General features: G+C 38.2%; 1 protein-coding gene across 8 annotated transcripts in view; it reads right to left on the reverse strand.

Annotated features, from left to right (window-relative positions):
• Window positions 1-27,963, reverse strand: part of TAFA2 (TAFA chemokine like family member 2) — a 197,753-nt gene that overhangs the window by 51,512 nt on the left and 118,278 nt on the right. For all 8 annotated transcript variants that reach the window (XM_083827767.1, XM_083827765.1, XM_083827764.1 and 5 more), the window contains exon 2: window positions 7,107-7,213. In XM_083827767.1, the coding sequence (XP_083683893.1) occupies window positions 7,107-7,212 (106 nt within the window). In that variant the 5' untranslated portion in view covers window position 7,213. The remainder of the gene's footprint in view (window positions 1-7,106; window positions 7,214-27,963) is intronic.

The raw sequence follows: 27,963 nt of genomic DNA on the forward strand, positions 1-27,963 counted from the left end.
AAGACACATGTTGGATGCATACAATTTACCCATGGGATCAGATCCCTCACAAAATTCTATAAATAGTAAAGGCACTGCAAAATAGTACAGGCACTTCCAAAAAGTGCAAACTGAGAGACATGGTACTACTGCTGCCAATCCTTCCTATTAGAGCCCGTATCATGGAACTGGGAGATCTGCATTCAGTGCACCCTTTAGCTCAGAAATGTTCAAACTACACTTATGTCCCCAGAGAATGCCATTACCTCCAATAGGTCTCCCTCGGGAAGGAGCATGTGGATATCTTGTTCTTACTTAGCTGGAAGGAGGGATATCTTTGACCTGGATATGTCCTCTGCAGTAGATATTGCTTTTAAAATTCAATGCAAACACACTATTTCTGCATTATCAATACTGCCTTCTACACAGTGTAAAATCCTCAACAGAAAGGATGGAGGTACATTAATACTAAACCAGTATAGCCTCATGATTAAGACACTTCTATAAAAAGATAAAAATTTGAATACTTCAGAGGACTCCCACGTTTCAATTAGGGCTATTCTTATCTAGATATTGAGACTCTAAACACTAGGAATAGAGATCTCAAACACCAAAAAGACAGGCAACCCCCTATTTTGTCTAAATAAAGCAAGCTAGACAGCATTATATAGCTGCAATGTGCTGTAGGTATTCACCCAAGATTCTGAACATCACTGCCAAAAACCTGCACTGTCTGAACTCAATAACAAGACACCAGAGTAAAGGACTGATATAGGATATAGTCGTTCATCTGCTTTTCTGAATGACTGTTACCCCCACTGTGATTCTCAGCAGTAGAAACAGTTATACATATTCTGCAGTATTCCAGTTTACATAACATTCAAGAACTTTTGGTTGCATTTTGTATGCAAACAAACCAGACCAAAGTAAGTCACAGGTCTTTTGGTGGGTCTTTTTTAACAGAACAGTCTGAAACTTCAGCAGGGCTGAATTCAAAGTCATTATTAATAAAATAAATAAATAAATAAATATTTTAAAAGAGAGAATACTCGATGGTGCTGATTAAAGCTGAACAGAAATTTTAAAAAAAAAAAAAAACAAAAAACTTATAAACAAATTTGCCCTTAATCAGACAGATTATTTTCTCCAAGTCTGCCCTCAGAGCAGAAACCTTCAACACAGTTACATATGGCTCCTTAAGTACCTTTCTTTCCATCACCTCAAAAGGCTAGCTATTTGTCTGTTCATTGATCTTCTCAGCCATCCCCAAGTCTTTGTTCCTTCTGTAGGCATTCTGCAAACAAGTCTCTTTCCTTTTCTACCTGACCACCCATGTCTTCTGGAGGCTTCCTCCCAGCCCACTCAAGGAAGTTTCATTTGGCCTGTAGCAAGTAGTCAGCACAAGGCAGTGTCTTCTGCTCTGTTGCTTCAGATTTAAATATATAGCAAACAGCAAACGAGGAAGAAAAATAAGCAGAACCAGTCATCTGTGCTCAGAATCATCTCCACTTAGGCATCATCTTTAGTAAACTTCAAAGGTACATTTACATGGGTCTATAATATATGATACTTCTGATGGTTACGTTTTGTCCAGGGAGCCAAGTGCATGCAAGCCAGTACTAGACTTCAAACACTAACATCTGCTAAGCGTGGAATCACATGTATAATATTAGAGTTACACAAGGGTGATGAGATAAATGTCAGTCAATGAATAACTGTAAAGAGAAAGTTTAGCTAGAAGAAAATGTACTGCAAGGATCAGATAATCAATTGTATCTTTAAGGTGCAATTCACAACACTACGAGTTTGCAAAGCATTGCACAAGATTCACCATCGTGCCTCAAGTCCCTCACACTTTCTTTGAGATAAAAGGAAACAGTAAATATGACATAAATCACCCATTAAGCCACCTAGAAAGCTGTCCTAAATCACCAGTGAATTTTACCCTTTGTGCAGGATCAAATACGAGGGCATTGAGGCAATGTACACAGGCCATTACCATACCTTTTAACAAAGTGCTATATTATCTCTCCTCAGAACAGATCAATTCCACAGTCCAGGGGTCAGGCAGAGTCAGGAGACTGTCACATGCTGATTCAGCGCAGTGTTAGCATTATTGCACTCCCTAAGAGAACCCCACTGAGCGCTAGAAGCCAAAAGAACAAACTTGCCTCACCCTATTTGCCTTCAAGGGCCACAAGTCCTTCCAGTGGCTCTCCAGAACCAGTCATAGTTCCACCCATACTGTTTGTTCTAAGGTATCACATTTGATCATTTGTTCATTACTATGAGGCTTTGTTCCCTAAAAAAATATTTACATTCACAATGCAAAATACATGTGGCATTTCTGTTAGACTGTACGGAGCCTTATTCAGGGCTTGCAGCCCTTTGGCTCATTTTCCTAATAAAAAACATGACAAATCTAGATGCAAGACTTAAAAGCTCTTCCAGAGCAAACAGAAATGATGAATTATCCAAAGAATCTGAAACACTTGAGGCCAATAATTACAATTAATCTTCATTTCTAACTCAGTTCCATAAAAATTTTAAATTTTCATCCTGTTCCTTGGGATTTCCCAGACTGTCCTGCACTTTTTATTTATATTCTTTTCACAATATAAAGGAAAGAGAACTGGTGATCGGACAAAAGGATGACAGCTAATGAAAGTCCAGCCATGTCAAAAAACCCCTCTTGAAAGTACGCTGCTGCTACCATTTTATATAGTCATAGCTGTCCCCAAACCCCAGGCACATTCATGGCACAGGCTATATCGTACATCACAACACTGGTGTCAGCAGTACTTCTGCCCCAGCAAGACAACCAAGAAAGGCAGACTCTCACAGGAAAGGTAATCTAACTTAGAACAAAAATCTTCTGACTGAATTATCCTGCTATTATTTCAGTATGGGTGGAAAGAATGCCAGACCCTGACCTCAAAGAAGGTCCAAACTGGCCTTATTCACTTCGATGGGTCAGTAACCCCAAATGCTGTCTTTTAAACAGGAGCTTCTATTGACCAGCTTACTGGTGTTGAAGGCAGGAATTCGAGTATAATGTCACAATTTTGCATCTCATTAAAGTTCAAAGCTTGTTCTTGCCATTATTTTAGCAGCATCAGTGGCTCACTTAGCTCCTTTCAACAGTTCAGAAATTTTGGGCTTCAGAAAAGCTACACCACTTAAAAGAGAAAACAAGATTCATTTTCTCCAAGACATTCCCTCGAACTTCTACTTAATTTAGTGCAAATTCACAGACAAGTAGGAGCAGCAATTCTGCGTCACAAACTATAAGGAGTTTAGTTTGTTTTAACTACATGACAAACATCAGATAAATAATTTCAGCTTCTAAGTGAAATATTTTAAATGAAAATAAATTATCTTGCAGTTTCATCTAGTAAGTTCAAAAATACTCAGTTATATTTTTTATCTACCTGGAGTGGTTTCTGGTTACTTTTTTTTTTTTTACTTTTTTTTTTTCCCCTATGCAGGTAGGCATTCATGATTAGCCATATTTTTGAATAAATGTTAATTTTGTCCAGGGATGTAAAATTAATATTAAGCTTATTGTTTTCTATTTTGACAATTATTAAACTATGTTCAGATATAAAACATCCTTAATTTATTTACATTATTTTTTTGTATTATCAAATTAGAAGACTTAGTAATCACAAAAAGCTCAAAGAAATTCCAATTCTGAGAGAGCTTTTATTTTTAAGTTAGAAACTGTGTCTCACGATAGTTTCTTGTCTGCAAAGGAATGCATACAAAGAGTATATTTCTTTCTCCAAAGGACCACTCCTACACCTGAAACCTTAAAGCAGGTTGTGATACAACGGTCACCAAATCATTTCATGTTCCCTATGACAGAAGGAGCAAGCAGGCAGTAAAGCTGAACTGATGCCTGCCTGCCATATCTGTCAGTGAACATGATATGTTTGCACAGGTTTATTTGTTTTCCAAGAGCTAGCAATGAGGAGGATCAGGATCAGTCTTATAATATAATACCCTTATGGATTTCTTGAGGTAAAAATCTTTCAGCCACCCTCAAGGTATATCAGTTTTCAGACTCATAACCTTGACAACATCCTTTTGTATACTGATACTCCACGCTTTACTTGTCTTCTCATACACAGCTACTGCAGCACAAATGTGTCTGGTACTGCAAGCTGATTCATAGACGCACTTGCTCATGTAAGGCACACATCTCCATAGTGTCAAAGACCCCAGTGTGATGAAAAGAAAAAAGCAGAGTTCCTGCCTCTTCACAGAATACAGGATAAAAAATAAAAAATAAAAATAAAAATAAAAATAAATAAATAAATAATAATAATAATAAAGGCTTTGTGTTTTGTTTTGAACACCATGAGTGCTTATTTCTTTTAGCTCTTAGTCTTTCTGTCCAGACTGAAGGACCTTTAACAATCAGCAAAGACAACAAGGGAACAGGACTGTCTGTAAGGCAGTCTTCTCAAGAGAAAAAAGGGTGTACTTGCCACTCACTCACGTGACACCAAAAAACTGTAATCTGAAATCCCAGACTGCAGTTTTGGTGGTTGCAGCCTCAACTCAACCTCCTAGGCTGGTTCTCTATCCCCTGCTTGAGCCTCGGTTTTTCTTGCTGCTGGCCTGGAAATACTTGTTTGTACCACATCCTTGAAATAAGCCCAACAAGCCAGTCAGAGTCAGCTGAAGTCTGTCTGGAGAGCAGAATGCTCATTAAACATTTTTTCACACACTGATGATCTTTCCTTCTTTTTCTTTTTTTTTCTCTTTTCTTTAGTCTTCAGAAAAAGAGATGGGTTTAAGAGTTGGTGCAACTGATGCATAATATGACTAAGTCAATAGGAAAGTAAAGATTTTTTTAAATGTAGATTATTGATCTGTAAAATTGTAGGGACTCCTTCAAAGTCATTAGGGTTTGTTATGTTAATACGTTAGTAGGGACTTCTATAAACGAAGATTAATGATGCTAGGGATAATTATTGCTGAAGAAACTCGCACATTTCTCAGTATGTGGACACTGGGCAAAGGCGAACAGTGCCAAGTTCTCCTTGAGGGCACTTTAGCTCCCTTTTCTGCTTCTAGAGCAGGAGGAAAATTTTCTTTGGCCCAATGGAAGTTAAACTCCCAGTCTTGTTGACTATCAGTGGTAGTTAAGTTGCCTATCTCTGATTTGTGCTTTAAAATAATAATAATACACTCAAACATCTTGACTGTAGCTGCTTCGCAGAACTACTAAATCCACAAAACAAGATCCTCATGAATATTTTTTTCATTCTAAAATAGTCTGGGCATGCACAATCACTGCTTTTCTAAATCAAATGCTCAAGCCATATTTTTTCTTTTTATGGTTCCCTGCAAGACTTCTTCATATATTTTGCTAAAGGCCTAACAAGTTGCAACTTAAAGACAGATCTTTTTGCTAACTTCCTGTAATGTAAAGAATTTCCTAAAGCTAATAAACTTAAAAATTGTATGGCTCTTCTATGGTTTCCCTTGTTTAAATATATCTGAAAAGCTAAAATTGGTTGGGGATCATTTGATTTTCAATTATGAAGCACTGATTTCCCAAACAGTCCTTGGGATTATTTTTTTTTTCCAAGAAGTACCTGTTGACAGTTTTTATTAATCAGTTGGCAAGAGTGGCAAACATACTTTGGCAAAGTTTGAATTGGATTGAGGCAAAAACATCTTGATCACCCTTTGTGGATGGAATCAAAATGATCTGGATATAGGCTTTTTGATTTCTAAAGAAAGATAATCAAAGACAGAATACATTTGAATCCATGCTAAGATATCTTGGCTCTTTTCCAATAGAAAACCAAACTGGCAAGCTAGAGCACAAATCCACATTCTAGTTCAGAGAGAGAACAAAGGCTGAGAAAAGGTGTCAGCATGGTTCCTCTCTGGCATGATGCTTATTTCTGGTGGCCTGCAGGACTGCATCAGAAATCTGTTTTGACTGTAGCCAAATCATAACTCACATAACACTTTGCAGAAAGTTCCTCTGCATCCTGAAGTTTTTAAACAGTGGCGTATTTTGAAGAAAAATATCTTCACATAGCAGAAAAATATCTAGCAGCTAGATATATGAAATACCTGCTCACAAAACTCTCTCATCAAAGGGAACATTATAAAATGAAGTCAGATAAAATGTTTTGCTTCATTAGAATCATTCTGTAATATTTAACTCCTGAGCTCTTAGTAAAACGTATGTCCCACTCTTCCTTTACTTAACTTGTTAGAGTTTATTCTGGTCTCGAATAAGATGATGAACAGATAACAGACACTATATGAACACGAGAAGTAGACTTCAAAATCATATTATACTGCAGATCACATTTCAAGCTCTATTGGCATACAAGAAGATGTTAGTTCATGAATCCAGAGACCCTGTTTCTTGCATTTGGGTTTCACAGCCACACCAAAAATAAATAAATAAATAAATAAATAGATAGATAAATTATAATAACTTTTAAACAGGTACTTGTCCTGCCCTTGTGTGTATACATTGTAAGGGCTGGAACAACCAAGAGGAAAGAAACTTCACATTGTTAAAGTTTAGCTCTAGTTTTTGTTCCAGCGTTAGGAATGAAGCAAAGGAGATGGACAACACTGGAAAACAATGGTCTGTTATTCATGATGAAAAAAGCACGCAACACACATTGTCCATGAAGTTAGCCTTGGCAGATGACTACATACAGTATCAGTATACATGTTTCTAAGGTTCTTTCCAGGAATTCCTCAGAGGCACATATAGATATTATCTAACATATCTATTTTTATGATAGAAGTATTTTTTATCATTTGATTTCTTGACTTTACTGTCTTCTTTTACTATCTTTTCAACTGTACCATCATTAGAAAGTGACCAAGAAAATGCTGAAGATGCTGAAGTCAGAGAATGCTGAAAATGGTTCTGAAATACTTAAATTAAAAAAAAAAAATGATAAAAGTCTATCCATTGAAAATCTCCTCCCTTAGATACTGATTTGTGAACCAATACCAGGACACACAAATATGCACTAGGGAAAAAAAAGTGTCCCACAAACCAGACACCTCTGAATTTGTTGACAGAAACCTCAGATACAACAATATAATTAAAAAAAAAAAAAAGTATTTCTTACCTTTATGATGATTTGCCCCAGACGCTAATTTCCCCCACAGAGTTACAACAAATATTATTATTAGCAGCTTTCCTTTTGTTGCTTTCTGTAAGTATCTCTTATTCATCCTGGAAACAAAAATACACAAAAATAAGTATTTCTCTTAAGACTTCTTTTACTTTTTTCCTTAAATTAAGGAGAATTCAAGAATTTTTTAAAAGTTTCTGGTTGACAACCCTCAAGTCTTATATTCTGCTTAGCTCTAAATAAGTTATGTCATATACAACATCAGTACAACCTCTCTCCCTGGTTCATCAGCATTCCTCTACCCTGGTCAGTACCAGGAGAATTCAACACCTCCATGCATCAGGTTTATACCAATACAGAAGCAGTTGTAGCTGTGCAATAGATTTCCCTGAACAGTGTAATTCCACTGGCGCATTTGGGCCAGTCACAGTCAACTGGGTGCCCATGTGCAGTGGAATCTTTAGCTTTTGGAATTGCAGCTCTTTTTGGATTCTGCCCATGAGTCACAAGGAGAAAACAGATTTGAATAGACCTCCAAGATTTACGCCAATGTGCCCACAGGAGAAATCCTGTTAGGAAGATGTGAGTAGTTTGGAAATACGAACCCAAACAGGGCAGATTCTCTAGTGTCTCTCCTATCTGTCCAGGGGTAATGAAAGAATTTGAGTTACTGCACCCACAGAAATTGCACACAGCTACCTTCAGTGATGTTTTCACTGTGACAGCAAGCTACTGTGGTGGTTCAAGTACACAGTAACATGGCTTATTTCTCAGTATCCTCCTTCAAAGACAAAATACCTCTCCACCTGCCAAGAAGACAAGTTCAAGAACATAGGCTCTAGTGCTTAAGTATTACAGCTCTGCAGAGAGTGGCAAGAGGTATAATAATGAAACCTTCACTCACTTTTCATTCTTTGTAGGAGAGCCCTAGGGAGCTGGCTAAGAAACAGCTCTGCACGATGGTCACGTTTCTGCTGATAAGTCAATAGAACAATGATGCCTATTCCACATCACTTATACTAGCAAAGGTGCAAACTTGATCACTTGAACAAAATTATTGCCGTTTTATAATGCCTGGAGCTAGGCTGCCTTCTCTTTCTGAAAAGAAAAAAAAAAACTTCATTGCTTCAGTATGATTTCACATGTGTCTCCCATTATATTCGTAAGAAGTCTGGAAGAATTTGAAAGTATCTCTTTTTGTTCATGTACAACAATATCTTGGGCAACAACAAGCTCTGTGAAAGGCAGACTGCTGTAGTGCAGAAATAACCAGTAGCCCGTTCAAAGTCCCAAAATTCTTTTTAATTCTTCAAAGCAATTCCTTTCCTCTGAGCAAAGTGCTTTCTAACAAAACACTACATGCTGTTGAGGCAAGCCGCAACACCCCACAACCCAGCTCATAGTTCCCAGACTCATAACCAGACCACTTCTCCCAAAACTGTCTACCTTGCTCTCCAGGACGTTGATACAATCTTGTTAAACATTGATGAGATTCCACACCAGGCTATGTGCAACAATACATTACGACTCAAATTAACAACCCACTGAGGAGCATTCCAAACCCTTTTAAAACTGAATTCAGAGCAAATACAATTCAGCATCCTTTGACAGAAGTCACACTTCTATAGTATGTTTCCCAGAAGATCAGATACCACATTTATCAAGGAAAAAGAGAGAGGAATAAGCAAGTGCTGTATCTAGGACTGTGGATGTGCTCTTGAAAGCCTGACTGATTAATAATCACAGCCAAGGTCACAGTGGGCTGTGAACCACACCAAGTTCTGCCTTCTTGCACTGATTCCAGTGCCTTCATAGTGTAAACTACATATTCATCATCACCTCCAGGTTTAAGAAGCACCCAAAGCTAAAGGGAAATATATTATTTGTCACTGTAGATAAGAACAAAAAAGATTAAACTGGAATGCACATTCAGCATATGTTCTTCCACAGCTATTGCTGTGAACAGAATATGAATTAACTCTTTCACTCCCTCATTCTCTTACTGCACCTGTTACAATGCTGGTGCCAAGTCATCTCTCATTAAAATCAAATTTTGCTTCCTCACCTACCCAAAGCCCTACCCAAAGCCCTGTGGGACTTGCACCATTAAGCAAAGCTGACTCTAATGCAGTCGCTTCCTGTATTCTCTGCTGATGCAGGATTCATTTACTGTGCTGCGAGGTTGGCTGAAAATGTGCAGCAGTAAATGTAAATACACATTGAAACAACAGTAGCAGTAGGAGCAAAAAGAGAAAACTAACCTATCTGCCTGTGAACAACAGCCCCTCAGGGCAAGTGGAAGAGTGAGGATACAAACCTCTCCCCACTGCCCAGCACACCAACAGGGAATAAACCAGCAATGAATCTAGCAGAGGCTGTTCTGCAAAGCAAAGGAAGGTTTCAGCTTTGATGCAGCAATCCTGGGCTGGTTGCCATTGCCAGGTTTCCCAGTTCTGAGAAAAAGCAGGCAAACAGATAACAAGGAGAGACTACTGAGCATACCTATGCTCAGTATCTCAGTGTATGCATTACCACATGAACTCAGAAACTGTGATGTTGGTTATTTTTTCTGGATTTGCAAAGCTGCCTAAGATGTACCATTGAGAAGACAGTGGAACAAGGCAGCCTCATATGTTAATAAACATTTGGCCTCATCTTTGAAACATAACTATTAGCCCCTTGCAACCCTGCTCCATGTCAAGTAAGTGGATCCAGGAAATAAAATTCCGTCTATTACTGTACCATTATTACACTAACATAACAGGCTGTGTTAAATAGAACAAATGAGGTCTGAAATGAGGTCTATTTTTCCTAGAGGTGATTCAGAGCTGCACAAACTATAGCTGTTAACCTGAATGGTTTTCTCTGTGAGACATTTTTCTCTCCTATTTTCCTTTCTTTCTGCAGAACCTCTCTCTCACCATGATCCTTACAGCCCTCAGTAATGCCATATAAGATAGAGGTGAACAAAGCTGAGAACAGCCATGTTATAGGAGATGTTTATGTTTGTAAATCAGTTTTACACAAAAAAAATAAAATCTTTATGTGTAACAAAACTTTCCTTCAATCTCTAGCCCTAAAATATTGGAAATAAGCCCAATGAATTCTCAGAGCTTTCACTCAGAAAAGAAAATAAAAGGCTTATTTTTTTGAGTTCATTTTCAATGTTCTGAGAGGCAAGGAAAAAGAAAGATAGGTCCTTTTGTGGTTGGTCCCAGGAATACACTCAAAATAAACAAATAAATGTCACCAGCACAATTCAAACAGGTGATAACTTGAGTGTGAGATGATTGTGCCATGACCAGCTCTTCACCAACACCATAACACAATGAATAAATTCAAAGAATTTGCTACTTTTTGCTCCAGAACATTCCTTTCCCCTGATGTACCCATTAGACCATCATCGGTCTGGTATCAGGGACTTAAGGATAGACTGTTTTGGCAATAAATGACAAAAATAAAATAAATAAAATAAAATAATAAAATAAAATAAAATGCTTAAAAATTGCAGGATTTTTTCTCAGGGTGAAACCACATTTGATGTCTGATGCTACGGAGAAGCTTTGCAGATCACCGTGTTAGCAGAAACTCTTCTGCCCAGCCTCTGTGGTTCATCAGATGCCAGCTGTAAATGCACTATTAGGCTGCACAGGCTGCCCTCATCACTGCTCCCCCCTGTCAGCCCCCTCCCAACAGCAGATGTGGATCAACTATTTGGCTATACTAAAACTACTGTGAGCAGATGTACATTTTCAATATCCACTGCAGCAATAGAGCTTCCATAACCTTTTGAGTTTCTACTTTCCTCCTTCTTTGCATCTGGGCTTGAGATCAGCCACCTTGCCAACGGTTCAGAAATAGAGGAGAATCACATGGGAGTTGCCTTACGTTGTATGTCCAATGCTAAATTGCCTTGCATTCCTATTTTAAGTGAAAATAGGAATTATTAGGAAATAATTACATTACCTCATGTAATCTCTATTGTTGAGGAGCGAAAAATGTAAGAAAATAATAGCTTTCATTCTTCCCCTTAGAGCTCATATACAAATAAAACTCTCATCTGTTTCCTAGGAGTAACAGCAATTTTCTGTTTCTCCTTTTGTTTCTCTTCTTTACAAGCATCAGACTCTGTGAAGCTTTTCAGAATTCATTCATTCTTGTTTTACATATGCAGAAACTTTCAGTGTCAGTGAGATCCATTTGTCTCCTGCAAACACATATGCCCTTTGAATGCAAGTGTTCATAAAGAGAAGCGTAAGCCTATTTCTCTGCTGAATCCTGATAAAATGCAAGACAAAAAATTCAGAGAAAATTAGCCCCACATTCTCTCATTTTTCTTTTTACAACAAATATTTTATTTTCTACTTCAGAGAAACCCTAAATTAGTAGAAATCACTTCTGACCCCACGTCTCTCCTACAGAAATAATGCAGCCATTTAAATTATGTTCCGTGCTGTGTTGAATCTTACATTATTTATTAGCTGTGTTAGTTTCATCATCCCACACAATGCAGGTATTTGCAGCTTTATTTAGCCTTTCCTGTGTAAGCTAATGCAGATTTAAAAATGCCCCTCTGGTGGATAAGGTCACTTTGTAAAAGTAACACCGATGTGACCCCTGTGTATTTGCATATATATAAATTCCCTCTATGACATTCCTGTCATGTTTGCTCAGTGAACAAGTAATTTGCCACTCTCATTACTTCAGGTACATGGTAGCTTGTGAAAATCAATCTTCTTTCTGCTTCATACATCACAGCCTGTAACAGACACAAAGTGCATTCTGATTCTGAAATGAAGCTGGGGGAAAAATTACAGACCCATTCTCATAAGCTACTGTGTTAGATCTAAGTGGGTAAGAAAAGAAAGAGAAGAGGTGGTTGGATTAGTAATGTATGCAAGTCTTAGATGGGAGTCAGACAGGAATTCTCTGTATACAAAGCAGAAGTGGTAGGTTGTGGTTGTTTGGTTTTTTGATTATTTTTTTTCAAAAAGTTATTTACTAGTGTGAATCCTTTAATGGGATCCACAGGATCCTATCCGTAGGATAATTAGCACTAGGGATCTTAGCCCTGCTATTGAGTAATATTCAGAAATAGTTAAAACATTGCTGGCAGATCAATACAGGTAACATTGTCACTGTTACTTTCAGCTAAAATGCAGTGGAAGCATATTGAAGAATTTTAGGCTAAAGGCATAAGAAGGGTTTTTGAAAGGTAAGACAAGACACTGAGGCAAATTAATTCTTTGCAACACTAGATAAGCATATAATTGACATACATGCCCATACTTAAGTTTTATTTAAATCTCTGTGACTTAAGCACACACTTATATTTAAGCACATACTTTCCCAAACAGAGATAGATGCACACAAGTATTTTTGAAGAAGTATTTACAGAGTGAACTTTGTAAGAAGACAGTTTGAAGGAAAATATCTCAAGTATCTGAAAAGTAACAAGTTATAGAATACATGAAAATACGCAATGAATAAATAGACAGTTTTTTACACACTGTAATTACTTTCCCGTTAGCTGGAACTCTGGAGACAGACATTACACATGCTTACAGTATCTCATAGCACTTGGATGTTAACTTTACATATATATATTGTTTCCAAAATCTGATAAGCATAGGTACTTAAATTGCCAGAGTTATAAAATGCTGTAGCCACCTAGATGTGAACCTTTTTGGAAGAAATTTTTTTCTTCCAAATGGGTATGTATGGTTGTGATGATATTGCCTTGAAAATTCATATGTTACTGATGAATGGTCTTCCCTTTAAAGTGTTATCAATGTTACTCTCACTAGCTTTCAAATTAACACCAGTTCTTTGTAGACACAATTGATTGCAATTTTCACCTTCATTAATTTTCAGATGCAACACCTAACTGAAAGCAATAAAGAAAACAAAGAAAGAACAAACAAGAAATGTACTGTCCTCCTAGCCAGCTTCAACTCAAACAATACACATATATTTAGTTGCATATATATATTACATTTCTTTCTCTGTTATTTCATCAGGACAAGCAAAAGAGTGTTCATTTGAATGAATATTGATGCTGGCATATTACTACATACACAGGAAGAAAATGTCATAAATTTCTGTAGGGTTATATTTTGTACTTCTATGTATTTATGAAAATAAATGTATAAAATTAACAGTAATAATCTGGCACTGTACCTGCACTTTCCATTCATTATGCTTTGATGTGCCTAACATATACAAAATACTTAAACATCCAAAATATTCTACTATCTTTAATCTGCCTAGTGATGATCTACACCCTTGTGAAATAAATTCTCACAGTTAAGTGTTCAGTATCAGAAGGTACTTAGGCTCCAATTTGCATCATTTTCTCTGATATTATTATGCCACTTTAAGCTCTTTCTTTCCCAGTTTCTGGGCTTAAGGGGCTTTAAGTTGTAGGGGGTATTATCTATTCACTTAATCATCAAGGCAATAGTATTTGCTTATATCTTACATGTGATCCTTTTGTAGATGGTTATTTAAATTTTCTTTATTCATATCTTACTAACCAATCAAAAGTTTAAATGGGAAAAAAAATTAGGAGTTCAATAGGCTTTAAACAAAATGTCTCACTGAGACCTGATTTGTTAAGTATACTGTGATTTCATAAAGGCCATTGCAGTGGCAGAGATAAGCCTCCAAATCTATCAAGGCAGAGAAAGCATCAAATATTTGTGGAGAATGGCAACTGAAGTGCCCATATTTAAAAGCAACATGGAAATGATCTGGGCAAGCCTAAGCCTATTAGTCTGACCTCTTCAGTTTGCAAGACCTTAGAACAGTCTTTGAAGAAAAAGATAAATTAAAACCAGAGAAGTAAATAGAACATGGGATAAAATGCAGCAGTGCTAGCAAGGGTAGATGGTGCCAGACAAGCCTGACAGCTTTTTTGATAAGGTAACTGATTTCCTAGACAAAGAAATAAAGTAGGTATAATTTGTCTGGATTTAGATGAAGCATTTTCTCCAGTGTCACTCTGGAACTTACACATTAAGCTGGAGACTCTGTGGATTACTTTAAGAATTGAAAGGTGGATCCAGTGTGATAACAGCAAGTAATACTGAAAGGGGGTATCACAGATTAATGACATTTCTGATATATGTTGGGAATTCATCATTTGAAACAACTAATATAAAAACCAACTAGTTTGTTTTAATTGATCACCAACTGTACATTAGGATCAAGGTGACATGAGGTGATTGTTGTACTGGGTCTGGCTACAACGGAGTTAAGTTTCCCTGCAGCAGCCCATATAGTGTTGTGCTCTGCACTTGTAACTAGAACAGCACTGGTATCACACCAGTGTTTTGTCTATCACTGAGCTGTGCTGGCACAGCATCAGGACTCCCTCCAAACCCCCCAGAGCCAGCAGGCTGAGGATGAGCAAGTGGGGAGGGGACGTAACCAGGGCAGCTGACCTAAATCAATCGAGATATTCTCCATACCATCTGATGTCACATTCAGCAACAAAAGGTGAGACAGGGGATGGAAGGGGGGGGCTCTCATTATGAAGATGTCTATCTTCCCAAACAGTCACTACATGTATCAAGGCCCTGCTTCCCAGGAATGGCTGAACATCATTCATTGGTGGGAAGCTGAGAGTGATTTTATTTTTCTCTCTCTGTGCTTCTGTACAGCCTTTGTTTATTTTTTCCCTCTTCCTTTTCCCTTTAATTAAATTATCCTTATCTCAAATCACAACCCAAAAGCCTTTTTTTTTTCTTTCCAGCATACTTTCCTCTCCTCTTCTTCAGAGGAAAAGGAGGAGCGAGAGAGCAGTTGTGGTGGAGTCCTGCAGGGTAAAACCACTACAAGGCAAAAAGACAAATCTTGCAGATTACTAAATTTTATGTTTCTAATAAAGATATTGATGGGTTAACATGCATTTTCTTAAACTATCACCCAGATTTATCTATATAATTCTAGCCAACCATCTTGTTGAAAGAAAAACTGGACCTGCAAAACATATGAGAACAGTCCTCTACAATGATCAAAGAAATGAAGACTCTAACCCAGCAGGAGATTAAAAGAGCCTGGTTTGTGCAGCAAAGAAAAGGAGCAAAGCAAAGGCTGAAGGGAAACGGAGAGACTGAGTAAAGAAAATAAACACAGTGAGAGCAAAAATTATATCCATAAGAAATGGATTAAATAGTAACTTGCCAGCAGGAAGGATCAGAACACTCAGCTCAGTGATTCAGGAAGCCGCTTCCAGACTTATTTCTACATCAATACCATGATCCCTTTTTTGTATGTTAGTACAGGAAGTCAAGTGCTACTGTTCTTTCATGAAGAAAGCAATAAGCCAGTTCTTTCCAAGTGTGTTAGTGCAGTGTTTTTTTCCAAGTCGTTTCGCTCTCCTCAAAGAACATATCACAGCATTTCTGTCTATGATATCCTATGTGAGAACAAACATGAGACTCCTCACTAATATTTTAACCCATGTTGACTTCCATAAAAAATATATTAAAATGTCAAACACAGATATTAAGCTCCACTATCAAAACTTCTTGGACTTTTTTTGATTAGCTTTTTTTTGATGGACTTTTTTTTTAATTTTTCTGCATCGCTATTTTCCTCTGGAATTATTATTTTTAATACTTGCTTTGTATCTGCAACCATACCAGCTTTGTAACTGAATTCACTGAAGTAAGGCTATGCTGATGAACATCTGATTAAGATGAATATCCCTCCTTTTATTTTTCAACATTATCAAAGTGTAATTGCAGTCTCTGTTTCACAAGATTTAAGTCAACCCATTTACAGTAATTGTATTGGAAGACTATTCAGTACTAAAATTGTTTTTTGACTAACTTCAGTAAATTAATGTAATATTGTTGAATATGGGTGATCATTCCATGATCAACACTCCCTCACTTTGTTTAGAACTCATTTTCTTTTCCATCACTCTTGCTTTAAATTGAAAATCTTATTATCCTCATGTTTTTAACTCTGACATCATCAAAACATAAAACTGGCAAGCAGCACAATTATGAAGATATAAAAGAGTCTTATTTTCTTCAAGAGTCCAAATGTAGAAAACAAAAACTATATGATTTCAAGAATTAATTAATCATTTTAAGATAAAAAAAAAAAAGGAAACAATAACATTTTAGTCCAAAATTAAAAGCATTTTAAAATTGTGAATACATTTTAAATTTCTGTTATTATTAAATCCATTTAAAGAGAATACCGTCCTAAACTTTATGCCTTTTAAGCAATATTGGATGCTTGTTTCCGGGATTCTTACATGTATATAAGAGTATGGATGAAGTACTATGACTATGTTACACAATCTTGACAGACTGAAGTTTGGTGTGTCCACAGGCCTATTCAGTTTCTACTGCATGACTTCCCTGGTGAAGATTAAATTTTGTTGTTAGTTGTTGTTGTTGTTTCCAAAGTATTCTTCTGGTAAATAATATTGTGACAGATCTCTGCACATGAACAGGGAAGCAAGAGTCACACTAAGTTCTCCCCTGCTATTTTCACGACAATTACATCTGTCAGTAGACACAGTAGCACTTCTGACAAACAGTAGGCATGTCTGAACATGAACATATGTTTTATTTCTGCCTTCTACGCATTTTGGGTCATGCTTTAAGGTAAGGGTTGAAGGGTAAGTAAAAAACAGCGGGTTGCTAAAATCACAGAAATATAAACCTCTTGTACGATGACCAAATAGCTTTAAAAGCTCACATAATACACTAGGAAGACAGAAGAGCTGCTGACTGGGAGCAAAGGTAGTTGAAACAGCTGGAACACATTCCTCCACTCTTTTAATATCAAGTCCTAACACATGCTCATACATTTGGAACTAGATGATCTTTACAGTCTCTTTCAACCCAAACCATTTTATGATATGATTCTATGATATGATTCTATGACATGATTCTATGATATGAACAGGTCACCATAGGCACAACTTCCACGGAAAACAGAGCATGCCAAAGTTAGGCCAGGTTCTTCCCAGACATCCTATGTATCTGGTACACAAAGCAAGTTTCTATGACTTGGAGTGAATGCATAGGGAAACATGAGAGATGATAAAGAAGAGAAGCCAGGATGCACAAACAACATTCAGCTGCCAGCTGGGAAGTGGAAAATAAAGTCCTGCAGCTAATCCAGAAACAGAGCCTTGTGTTCAGCAAAGATATGCCCACATACACACACAAGGACAACCTGTATTCTTAAATTACTGATAGAGAAGTATGGCAGCTTTTCTGTCTGTGCACAGGGTTTTATCAAATATTATGTATTTTGGCCCTGGCATGCTATTTAATGTCACATATACTATAATTACTAATGCTGTCTTGAGAATCATGCTATACGCCACGCAATTTTACAGTCTCCTCTCAGTATCTATTTCCCCATCATTGTTCTGAAACAGTGAGGAAAATATTAATAACCAGCTCATGCTGAAAAAATTCAGAGTATTCCTGTTATGGCTTGCTAGGAATAGATTCAAGTCAGGTCAGGATTTGCATAATGATGGCTAAAGTATATAAATGATACCCAGTCTTCCTTGAAAAATCCAATTCATTTACTAGCCCCTTTTGAAACACCCTCTCTTGAAGGGTACCGACAGCTATATAAGAAACATATTGACTGTATAGTACCGAGTTTCATCCAGGAAAGCGTACCTCCAGAAACAAAGCTCACTTTGTCATGTATTATGTCAGCCTTGCAGTGGCATTTTAATATGGCCAGGAGCTCATTAAAAGACAGACAAAAACCATGCTTCCTAAATGGAATGGAATGGAATGGAATGGAATGGAATGGAATGGAATGGAATAGTTCAGTTGGAAAGGATCTTCAAAAATCATCTAATCCAACTGCGTGACCACTTCAGGATTAATCAAAACTTAAAGTAGATTGTTAAGTGTATTACCCAAATGCCTCTTGAACATTTGCAAGCATGAGGCATCATTCACCTCTCTAAGAAGCCTCTTCCAGTGTTTGATCACCCTCACAATACAGAATTTATTCCTAATATCCAGTCTGAACCTTCCTTTGCAAAGCTTTGTGCCATTCCTGCATGTCCTGTCATTGGTTATGAGGGAAAAGAGATCAGCACATCCCTCTTTATTTCCACTCACCCCCACCCCCAGGAAGCTGTGGAAGACAATGAGGTCACCTCTTAGCCTCCTTTTTTCCAAGCTAGACAACCAAGCATCTTCATCCTCTCCTCATGGCACCTACCTTCCAGCCCTTTTACCAGCTTTCTTGCTCTCCTCCAGATGCATTCAAGTTTCTTAATATTCTTTTTATATTGTGGAGGCCAGAACTGTACACAATATTCAAGGTGAGGGCACACCAATGCTAAGTGTAGTGCGAGAATCACCTCTTTTTACTGGCTGACTAGGCTGTGTTTAATGTATCCCAAATCGAGGTTTGCTCTCCTAGCTGCCAGGCCACACTGCTGGCTCATGTTGAGCCTGCTGTTGATCAGCACCCAACCACTCCTTTCTACAGAGCTGCTCTCCAGCCACTTGTCTCTCGGTCTGTGCCTGTGTCTGGCATTACTCCACCCTAGGTGTAGCACCCGCCATTTTGAACTTTGTTGAACTTTGTGCTGTTGATGATTGCCCAATGTTCCAACGTATCAAGATCCCTCTGCAAGGCCTCTCATCCCTCCAGGGAATCAATAGCACTTCCTGGTTTAGTGTCATCAGTAAACTTGCTAAGGATGCCCTCCATGGACTTCAAAATGTTCAGTTTGTATAACTGGTCACTTTCAGTTTTGGTGACCAGAAGTGGAAAGTTGCTGCTCCCCCAGTCATGATCCTCCAACTCATAGGATCAGGCAGTCCAAGATCTATCATTAAAGTTAAAAACTGAGGCAAAAAAAAAGGCATTAAATGCCTCTCTGCCTTTTCTTTATCCCTACTTGTTAAGTGACCATCTACATGAAGCATCCAAGCTTTTTCTGTTTGAGTCAGACACCATACTGGCCAGTGTCGACTCAACTTGATCTTTGACTTTTCTTGTTTCCTCCTACAAATGCTAACTCTGTGTCTATTACAGATGTCTGTACTCAGCTTCTTGCTGTGTGATTTATAGCTTGGGTTTTGCAGGTGAAAAACAACAGTAGAGTGAATGACACAACAAATCAATAAATACAGTGTTCAGTTCCTCTACTGTCCTGGATCAGAGATTGCATAAGTGCAATGAGGTGCATTTATGTTAGCTTTTCAGTTTGGACCTGGACTGCACTTTTCAAACAAATTTCCCAATTCTCTCCATTTGTTATGATCTGGTTCACATCATGGAATCTGATCCAATGTGAAGGACATTAAATGAATTCCCTGTAAATGAAATTAATGATGAGATCGAGGAGTGCACCTAATACACTACAACTCTTCACGAGTGTTCAGTTCAGGGGACAAGTTAGTTGAAAACAACTTTCTTTTCCAACAAATGAATATAATTTGGACTTTGTACCCTCAGCAAAAACAGTTGCTGTTTCAGGTCTACAGAATCACTTTATAAGAATAAACTACTTGCTAAGGTAGACACAGTCCTATAGTCTGATGAGGAAGGAGATTATTATTATTATTATTTTATGCTTGGATAAAATGCCCTTATGGTTGTGATTAATCTTAAAAGCATTTCCAGATCCTCAGCACACCTCAACAGTGCGTTGAAAGGAACTTGTTTGTGTCACTCAGGAGGCCCTTAAACAAGTTCTGAACTGCATTTTAGGACCATTAGTCCTACCATGACATTAGACCAAAGGGAAGGACAGCTTGTGTACCAAACTCAGGGAACAGCTACCTGCAGTGCATCCCCCTCATTTAGAGCACTGACTACAGAATAAATTACTTCAAATTACTCAGTGAATTGTTCCTATTTTATAAAACAGCACATCTTTTGTTTTTCAATGAAGAAAATTAAAGACCAGAGTTTTGCTGTCTTTTTTCACACTGAGTACTACCTAATCTAAAAGAAACTCTACTGTCGAAGAAAAGTACAACTCATTATAAAACTGTCAAACTGAATACTTTACTGGCTCCATACCTGCCATTCCCAGATATTAGACTGTTGACAGTATTTCCCTGAGTCTGGTAGTCACACTAGCAATAAGCACCACACTGTTAAGATGTATGGGTGGACCTTTTTAGATGAACAGTAAATGACTGTTAAAAAAAAAAAAAATCACTGGCTGAAAATGGGACAGGCCCCAGCTAGGGAGGACCTGCCCTGCCCACCCCATGGGGACCCCCCTAAGTCCCTTGGCTCACAGGGAGCCACTAGCTTTGTGGTCCTTAGCAGACAGGATTTGAATTAACCAAGTCCAAGTACAATTCAGCTTGCTTTATCCAAAAAAATAAAAGTCATATTCATAATTAGATTAAAATTCTTTTACTCCTGCCTAGCCATCTAAACTGTTCTTATATTAGAAGTTTATTACAGTAAATTAAATCTGAATCAGGAATGTGTTGTTTTTGTGGTTTTTTTTGTTTGTTTTTGTGTTTTTTTTTTCCCTAATACAGCCTTGGCCAAGGAAATCCTCAGATGTTACCATATTTACAAGAGGATTAACTGTTTCTAACAAACTCCACATTTACATTCTTATTCACGCTCAGCGGAACAAAAATATTATTTATTTTCATTTGTATTTCATTATTAAAGAAGGTTATGTCATTATACTTTCATAATAATTTCATTAATGCCACCAAAGTTAGACATAAGGTTGTTTAGGATTCTGTAAATTTTGTTTCAAAAGAAGGGGTACAGCCAGCATTTGTAGCATTGATGATTAAAGGGAGCTATTTTTTATTTTTTCAGTCTTCATTTTAAAATAATTAATTTGCACTGTCTGGGAACAAAACCAAATAATGCCTATTGTGCTGTCAGTAACAATCTAAATTTGCTTATACAAAAGCACCTGCAGTCCACTACAATACTTTTGCTGCTGTCTTAAAAGGGATTTCTATGTTTCTTCTACATTAAGAGAGGGAATAGTTCTCTAAATGTACAAGGCTTGAAGACTGTCTTTAAATAACAATGATAATTAGATAGTACAATATGGGAGCAGCCATGAATGAAAAATAGCATGAAATTACACAAACTTCCGAAGATAAATGTTAAAATAGAAAGGTTTAGAAGGTTGCCGTTATGAAATCAAGGTTTAATTTTAATGAGGGAGCATTAAAATTTTCTAGAGCACAGGTATAATACTGTATATACATTACCTACAAAGAAAAAAAAAATGATATTATAATACTCCCCTTTCATTTCAGTCACAGTTATAGATATTGCAAAGCAATCACCACCAAAATAAATTATTATGTGTTTGCCAGACTTGCAGGAAACTATATCCATCACACTGAGTTCATTATATGTTGTTATAATTTTGTAAAATCAGAACTTTCATAACTCAAAGGGAAATAAAGCACAATCTAGGCTAACCTGTATTTCCTTCTGCATCAGTTAATTCTCTCTTTTTCATTTCAAGAGCTGTCTACCTTGTGTTTCCCACAATCCTTGTTCGTGAAAGGTGAAAACTTTTCTTACAACACTGATGCAATAAAGGATGTTTGCTGTTTGTATGTTGTTTGTATATTCCTCCTTGCATGATTTGCAGTTGCAATTGCTAACGAGTCCCTATTTCTGTAACCAAGCACAGTTTTCCCCAGTTTTTTTTTTTCAAGTCCTCTGATATTTGGTGTTTCTCTGAAAGTTCCAAGAGTCCAATAATTAGATAGGAACTGCAATTTTAATTATCTTTTGTAGATGCAAAGAAAATATTATTTCTAAAGGCTTCAAAACAAAAGGATATATTTTCTTGTATTAAAGGCTTGAGAATTTAAGAAAGATGAACCTAAATTTCTGTACAATCAAATTTGGCAAGTATTACCAAATTTGGTTTTTGGAAACAATTAGTGGAGGTTATATATTTGTTTTATGCTTCTTTATTCAGATTTTCTACAGATGTAGAATGAAAATTTATTCTGAATAGCTACATTAACTATGGTGAATTCACTTTCATCACTATTGTTCATGTCTAATTAGTATAAATGTCCAACTGGGAATAGAAAGGATTTGTATAAAATAAGTCACAAATTCAGGAGAGAGGAATTATCCCCTCATTTCCCTATGTAAGTTTTGAACTTCCTCAGAGGAAAGTGGAATTAAAATTTAAGGTCAAGATGGCTCAGCCCACAAGTGAATTCAAAAATGCTGTCAAAACTATGAAAAGTATTTAATTCAGAAATACATACCTTTTTTAAAAAGCCACTAAGATAAATGGCTAATCGAGAGAATGGAAAATAAAATTTTATTAAATTAGACTATTTCTTTCACCTCTCCTGTTTTGTTATTTTTTTAATAGATGGTAATAATTACTTCTTCTGTTTGCCGGAATCAAAGAAATGCATGTACTGGTTTCACCATCAAAACCAAATGCTACTAAAACTCAGTATCATGTGGATGGCAGTAATGGGAATGAATTCCCATGGGCATGCTTCTGGAGAAAGAAGAGCCACAAAATTGTGCCGTTACTGTTTTCAGGTATTTTCAGTGGCACCTGGGATGTTTTTTTATGCTCATCCTTATATACTGTATTTGATGGTGGCAATTCAAGCTTCCTTAGTAGAACAAATAAGACCAAATACTAGTTGAAATAAACGTGTCTAAAGGACACTTCTTTGCACACTAAACAAGACCAGTATCATTACCTAGTTGTATGCGTTCATTGTATTTCATCCAAGTTATAAAAGTACTGATGAACCTAAGTTTTGTGCCATGACCTGAAAGTTTACTGGTCATCTCAAACTATTCTTCCTCTCATTAACTACAAGATGTGCAAAACATATACATGTACAAACTACGGAATGTAGTGGGAAAGTAACTCAGCCAAACATGTATTGTTTCCATAAATATAAAGTGCAGTGTACTTTCAGGCAGACTAAATATCAATTCAGGCAGATCAAATATCAATTCTTTCTCAGTTATAATGAAGACCTTTTACGTGGGACAAAAGACAAATGGGACATTCTCATGATTGTTGTAATTCAGAAACACTCACCTGAATGCAGCATGAAAAGGAGTTTCCACACCAAAAGAAAGTTCCTGTCTGGGTCTCAGCATTTCTTTTTCCTATTTTGTTCCTCTAAATACAGTTGTTGCCAAATATTATTTTAAAAATGAAAATGTTATGTAAATGTTATGTTTTATTATTTTTCTATTCTAGTTTGAGTGATTCCTACAGGTATATATGCTTCAATGATCTCAAAATTAGGGGATAAAAATAAAGATGAACCAACACTAAAACTTGAGATCAAAGAACGACAATGTCTTAGCAAAGCTCAAAACCAGAAGAGAACCTTAATCCAAATTAACTAAAAATAAAAGCCTAACTCTTGTTTTCAGCATATGAAATGCATTAAAAAAGGGGTAGAATTTATTTTCTTCTAGCGAGAGGAAAGTTCTGTGGCTTGAACACTTCCAGGGATGGGGCATCCACAACTTCTCTGGGCAACCTGTTCCAGTGCCTCACCACTCTCATAGTATAGAATTTCTTCCTAATATCTAATCTAAATCTACCTTATTTTTTTAGTTTAAAACCATTACTCCTTGTCCTATCACTACATTCCCTGACAGAAAGTCCCTCTCCTGCTTTTCTGTAGGCCCCCCTTAGGTACTGGAAGGCTGCTATAAGGTCTCCCTGGAGCCTTCTCTTCTACAGGCTGAACAACCCTAACTCCCTCAGCCTCATAGGAGAGGTGTCCCCTCTACTTTACTTGTCCCCTTCTACTCTATGCGTGGGGCAGAGTAGTTACTTGGAGTACTGCATCCAGGTCTGGAGCCCCCAGTATAAGGATGTTGATCTGTTAGAGTGGGTCCAGAGAAGAGCCATGAAGACGATCAGGGGGCTGGGGCACCTCTCCTTCAAAGAAAGGCTGAAAGAGCTGGGTTGTTCAGCCTAAAGAAGAGAAGGCTCTGGAGTGACCTCACTGTGGCTTTTCAGTACTTACAGGAGATGTATAAAAAAGATGGAGAGCGACTCTTTGCTCAATAGAATCACAGAATCACAGAATCATCTAGGTTGGAAGAGACCTCCAAGATCATCTAGTCCAACCTCTGACCTAACACTAACAAGTCCTCCACTAAACCATATCACTAAGCTCTACATCTAAACATCTTTTAAAGACCTCCAGGGATGGCGACTCAACCACTTCCCTGGGCAGTCCATTCCAATGCCTAACAACCCTTTCAGTAAAGAAGTTCTTCCTAATATCCAACCTAAACCTCCCCTGGCGCAACTTTAGCCCATTCCCCCTCGTCCTGTCACCAGGCACGTGGGAGAATAGACCAACCCCTACCTCTCTACAGCCTCCTTTAAGGTACCTATAGAGAGCGATGAGGTCTCCCCTAAGCCTCCTCTTCTCCAGGCTAAACAACCCCAGCTCCCTCAGCTGCTCCTCATAAGACTTGTTATCCAGACCCCACACCAGCTTCGTTGCCCTTCTCTGGACTCCCTCGAGCACCTCCATGTCCTTCTTGTAGCGAGGGGCCCAAAACTGAACACAGTACTCGAGGTGCGGCCTCACCAGAGCTGAGTACAGGGGGACAATCACCTCCTTAGACCTGCTGGCCACACTGCTTCTTATACAAGCCATGATGCTGTTGGCCTTCTTGGCCACCTGAGCACACTGCTGGCTCATATTCAGCTGACTATCAACCAGTACTCCCAGGTCCTTCTCGACCAGGCAGCTTTCCAACCACTCATCTCCCAGCCTGTAACGCTGCTTGGGGTTGTTGCGCCCCAGGTGCAGGACCCGGCACTTGGCTTTGTTGAACTTCATGCAGTTGACCTCAGTCCATCGGTCCAACTTATCCAGATCCTCCTGCAGAGCCTTCCTACCCTCGAGCAGATCGACACACGCACCTAACTTGGTGTCATCTGAAAACTTACTGAGGGTGCACTCGATCCCCTCATCCAGGTCATCGATAAAGATATTAAAGAGGACTGGCCCCAGCACTGAGCCCTGGGGGACTCCACTAGTAACAGGCCTCCAACTGGATTTGGCTCCATTCACCACAACTCTTTGGGCCCGGCCATCCAGCCAGTTTTTAATCCAACAAAGCGTACGCCAGTCCAAGCCACAAGCAGCCAGTTTCTTGAGGAGAATGTTGTGGGAAACGGTGTCAAAAGCCTTACTGAAGTCAAGGTAGATCACATCCACAGCCTTCCCCTCATCCACCTGTAATTATAGGATAATTACAGGACAGGAGAGTTGAAACTAGATTATCTTTAAGGTCCGTTCTAACTCAAGTCATTCTATGATTCTATGATCTGTCAAATCCATGTCTCTCCAATTTAGAGACAAAGATATCATGGGGGACTGTGTCAAATGCTCTGTACAAGTCCAGGCAGATGATGTCAGTTGCTCTTCCCTCATCCACCAGTGCTGTAACCCCTTCGTGGAAGGCCACCAGACTTGTCAGGCACAATCTGCCCTTAGTGAAGTCATGTCAGCTGTCACCAATCACCTCTTTATTCTCCACGTGCTTTAGCATAGTTTCCAGGAGGATCTGCTCCATGATCTTGCCAGGCACAGAGGTGAGACTGACTGGCCTGTAGTTCCCCAGGTCCTCCTTTTCTTCCTTTTGAAAAATGGGAGTTATGTTTCCTTTCTTCCAGTCAGTGGGAACTTCACTGGACTGTGACGACTTCTCAAATATGATGGATAATGGTTTAGCGACTATATCCACCAGTTCCCTCATGACCCGTGGGTGTATCTCATCAGGTTCCATGGACTTGTGCACCTTTAGCTTCCTTAGCTGGTCTTAGACTTGATCTTCTCCTACACTGGCCAGTCCATCATTCTGCCAGTCCCTACTTTTGCCTTTTAGGGCTTGGGCTATATGGCTAGAGCTCTTGCACATGAAGACAGGCAAAAAAGTCAGTGAGAACCTCAGCCTTCTCCATATCCCAGGTAATCAAGTCTCCCGTTTCCTTCTGGAGAGGGCCCACAATTTCCCTTGTCTTCCTTTTATCACTGATGTACCTGTAGAAGTCTTTCTTGTTGCAATTATGCAGAAATGACTAAAATCCCTTCGAGATAACAAGGAAAGTTGTAAATAATTGGAGAAAAAGCTCTCGTCCTTTATCATTATAACTTTATCATGGTCCAACCAGAGAGCTCCATGATGAATCTGTCTTGCAGATTTCTTTATCTGTCCTACTTATACTTGCCCTACTTTCTTTTTTCCAGCATTTCTGGGGGACAAAACTACTGCCCACAGATAAGCATAGCTATTGCCACTGTATCTGAATGTGTGTGAAGGAAGAGGATGGGACATACCCATTCCATGCCAACACTGGATAGCACTGAAAAAAATCCGCTGCATAAATGTGATCTCTCAGAAGGTGACCCAAAACCTCCAGGATCTAGCTGCTAATTTTTGACCAGTCTATCTTAAACAGTGGAAGGTACTATACACTTGTGAATCTAGTCCCTGTTAAATCTCATAGGCAGTTTCCCCCTTTTTTTGCAGAATTCTAGAGTATCTATAGAAAAGTGTATTAGTTGGCTACAGCTAAAGCCAAGTTTGGCTATAGATAGAATTTAAAAGTCAAGGCACAGCATAATTCAAGCACTAAGAATAGGTGTTATAGCTACATTGTAAATATATATACACCATGAAAAATATATTTAACTATACATTCAGTAATGCATGCCAAGAAATGAAAGTATCAGAACGATTAGAAATGATTCAAATTGGTATTCCCAGAAGTACTATTTTTCTATCAGTAGAAGAATCAGTAGAAAACAACTGCCACCTCATAGCTCATCAGAAAAAAGAATCACCTAGCTATATTCATCAAAAAAGATACCACACCAAAATGCCATTATAACTGAAGAATCAAGGAAATAATTCACTTCTCTATTTATGAGTCTATGATGTATCTAGTGTGCTGTGTAATGCTGATTTAAAATCCACTCAGTCTCTCTGCAAACTTTCATTCTTGAAAAATATTCAGTGTGATTACAAAAAGCATTTAGGTTTTTAAAGACCGTTACATTAAAAAACGAGAGAAACAGCTTTAAAACTCACTATATTTCTTATCCCTATAGCACTTCCTCAGTAGAATGAAAGAAAAGATCTATGCTTTTTTTTTTTTTTAATAAAGGTTTTTCAAAAGTGATTAGGTGATTAGACTTACTAAAAAGAAATCTCAGCCATGCACATCTACCTACACTCTCAAAAGTACCCACTACTTCAACACCATCATAGAATCACAGAATCATAAAATATCCCAAGCTGGAAGGGAACCACAAGGATCATAGAATCATAGAATCATAGAATATCCTGAGTTGGAAGGGACCCTTAAGGATCATCAAGTCCAACTCTTGATACCGCACAGGCCTACCCAAAAGTTCAGACCATGTGACTAAGTGCACAGTCCAATCTCTTCTTAAATTCAGACAGGCTCGGTGCAGTGACCACTTCCCTGGGGAGCCTGTTCCAGTGTGCAACCACCCTCTCTGTGAAGAACCCCCTCCTGATGTCGAGCCTAAATTTCCCCTGCCTCAGCTTAACCCCGTTCCCGCGGGTCCTGTCACTGCTGTTAATGGAGAAAAGGTCTCCTGCCTCTCGACACCCCCTTACGAGGAAGTTGTAGACTGTGATGAGGTCTCCCCTCAGCCTCCTCTTCTCCAGGCTGAACAGGCCCAGTGACCTCAGCCGTTCCTCGTACGTCTTCCCCTCCAGGCCTTTCACCATCTTTGTAGCCCTCCTCTGGACACTCTCCAACAGTTTCATGTCCTTTTTATACTGTGGTGCCCAGAACTGCACACAGTACTCGAGGTGA

The sequence above is a fragment of the Anser anser genome, assembly GCF_964211835.1.
Source record: "Anser anser genome assembly, chromosome: 1".
Classification (NCBI taxonomy): Eukaryota; Metazoa; Chordata; class Aves; order Anseriformes; family Anatidae; genus Anser; species Anser anser.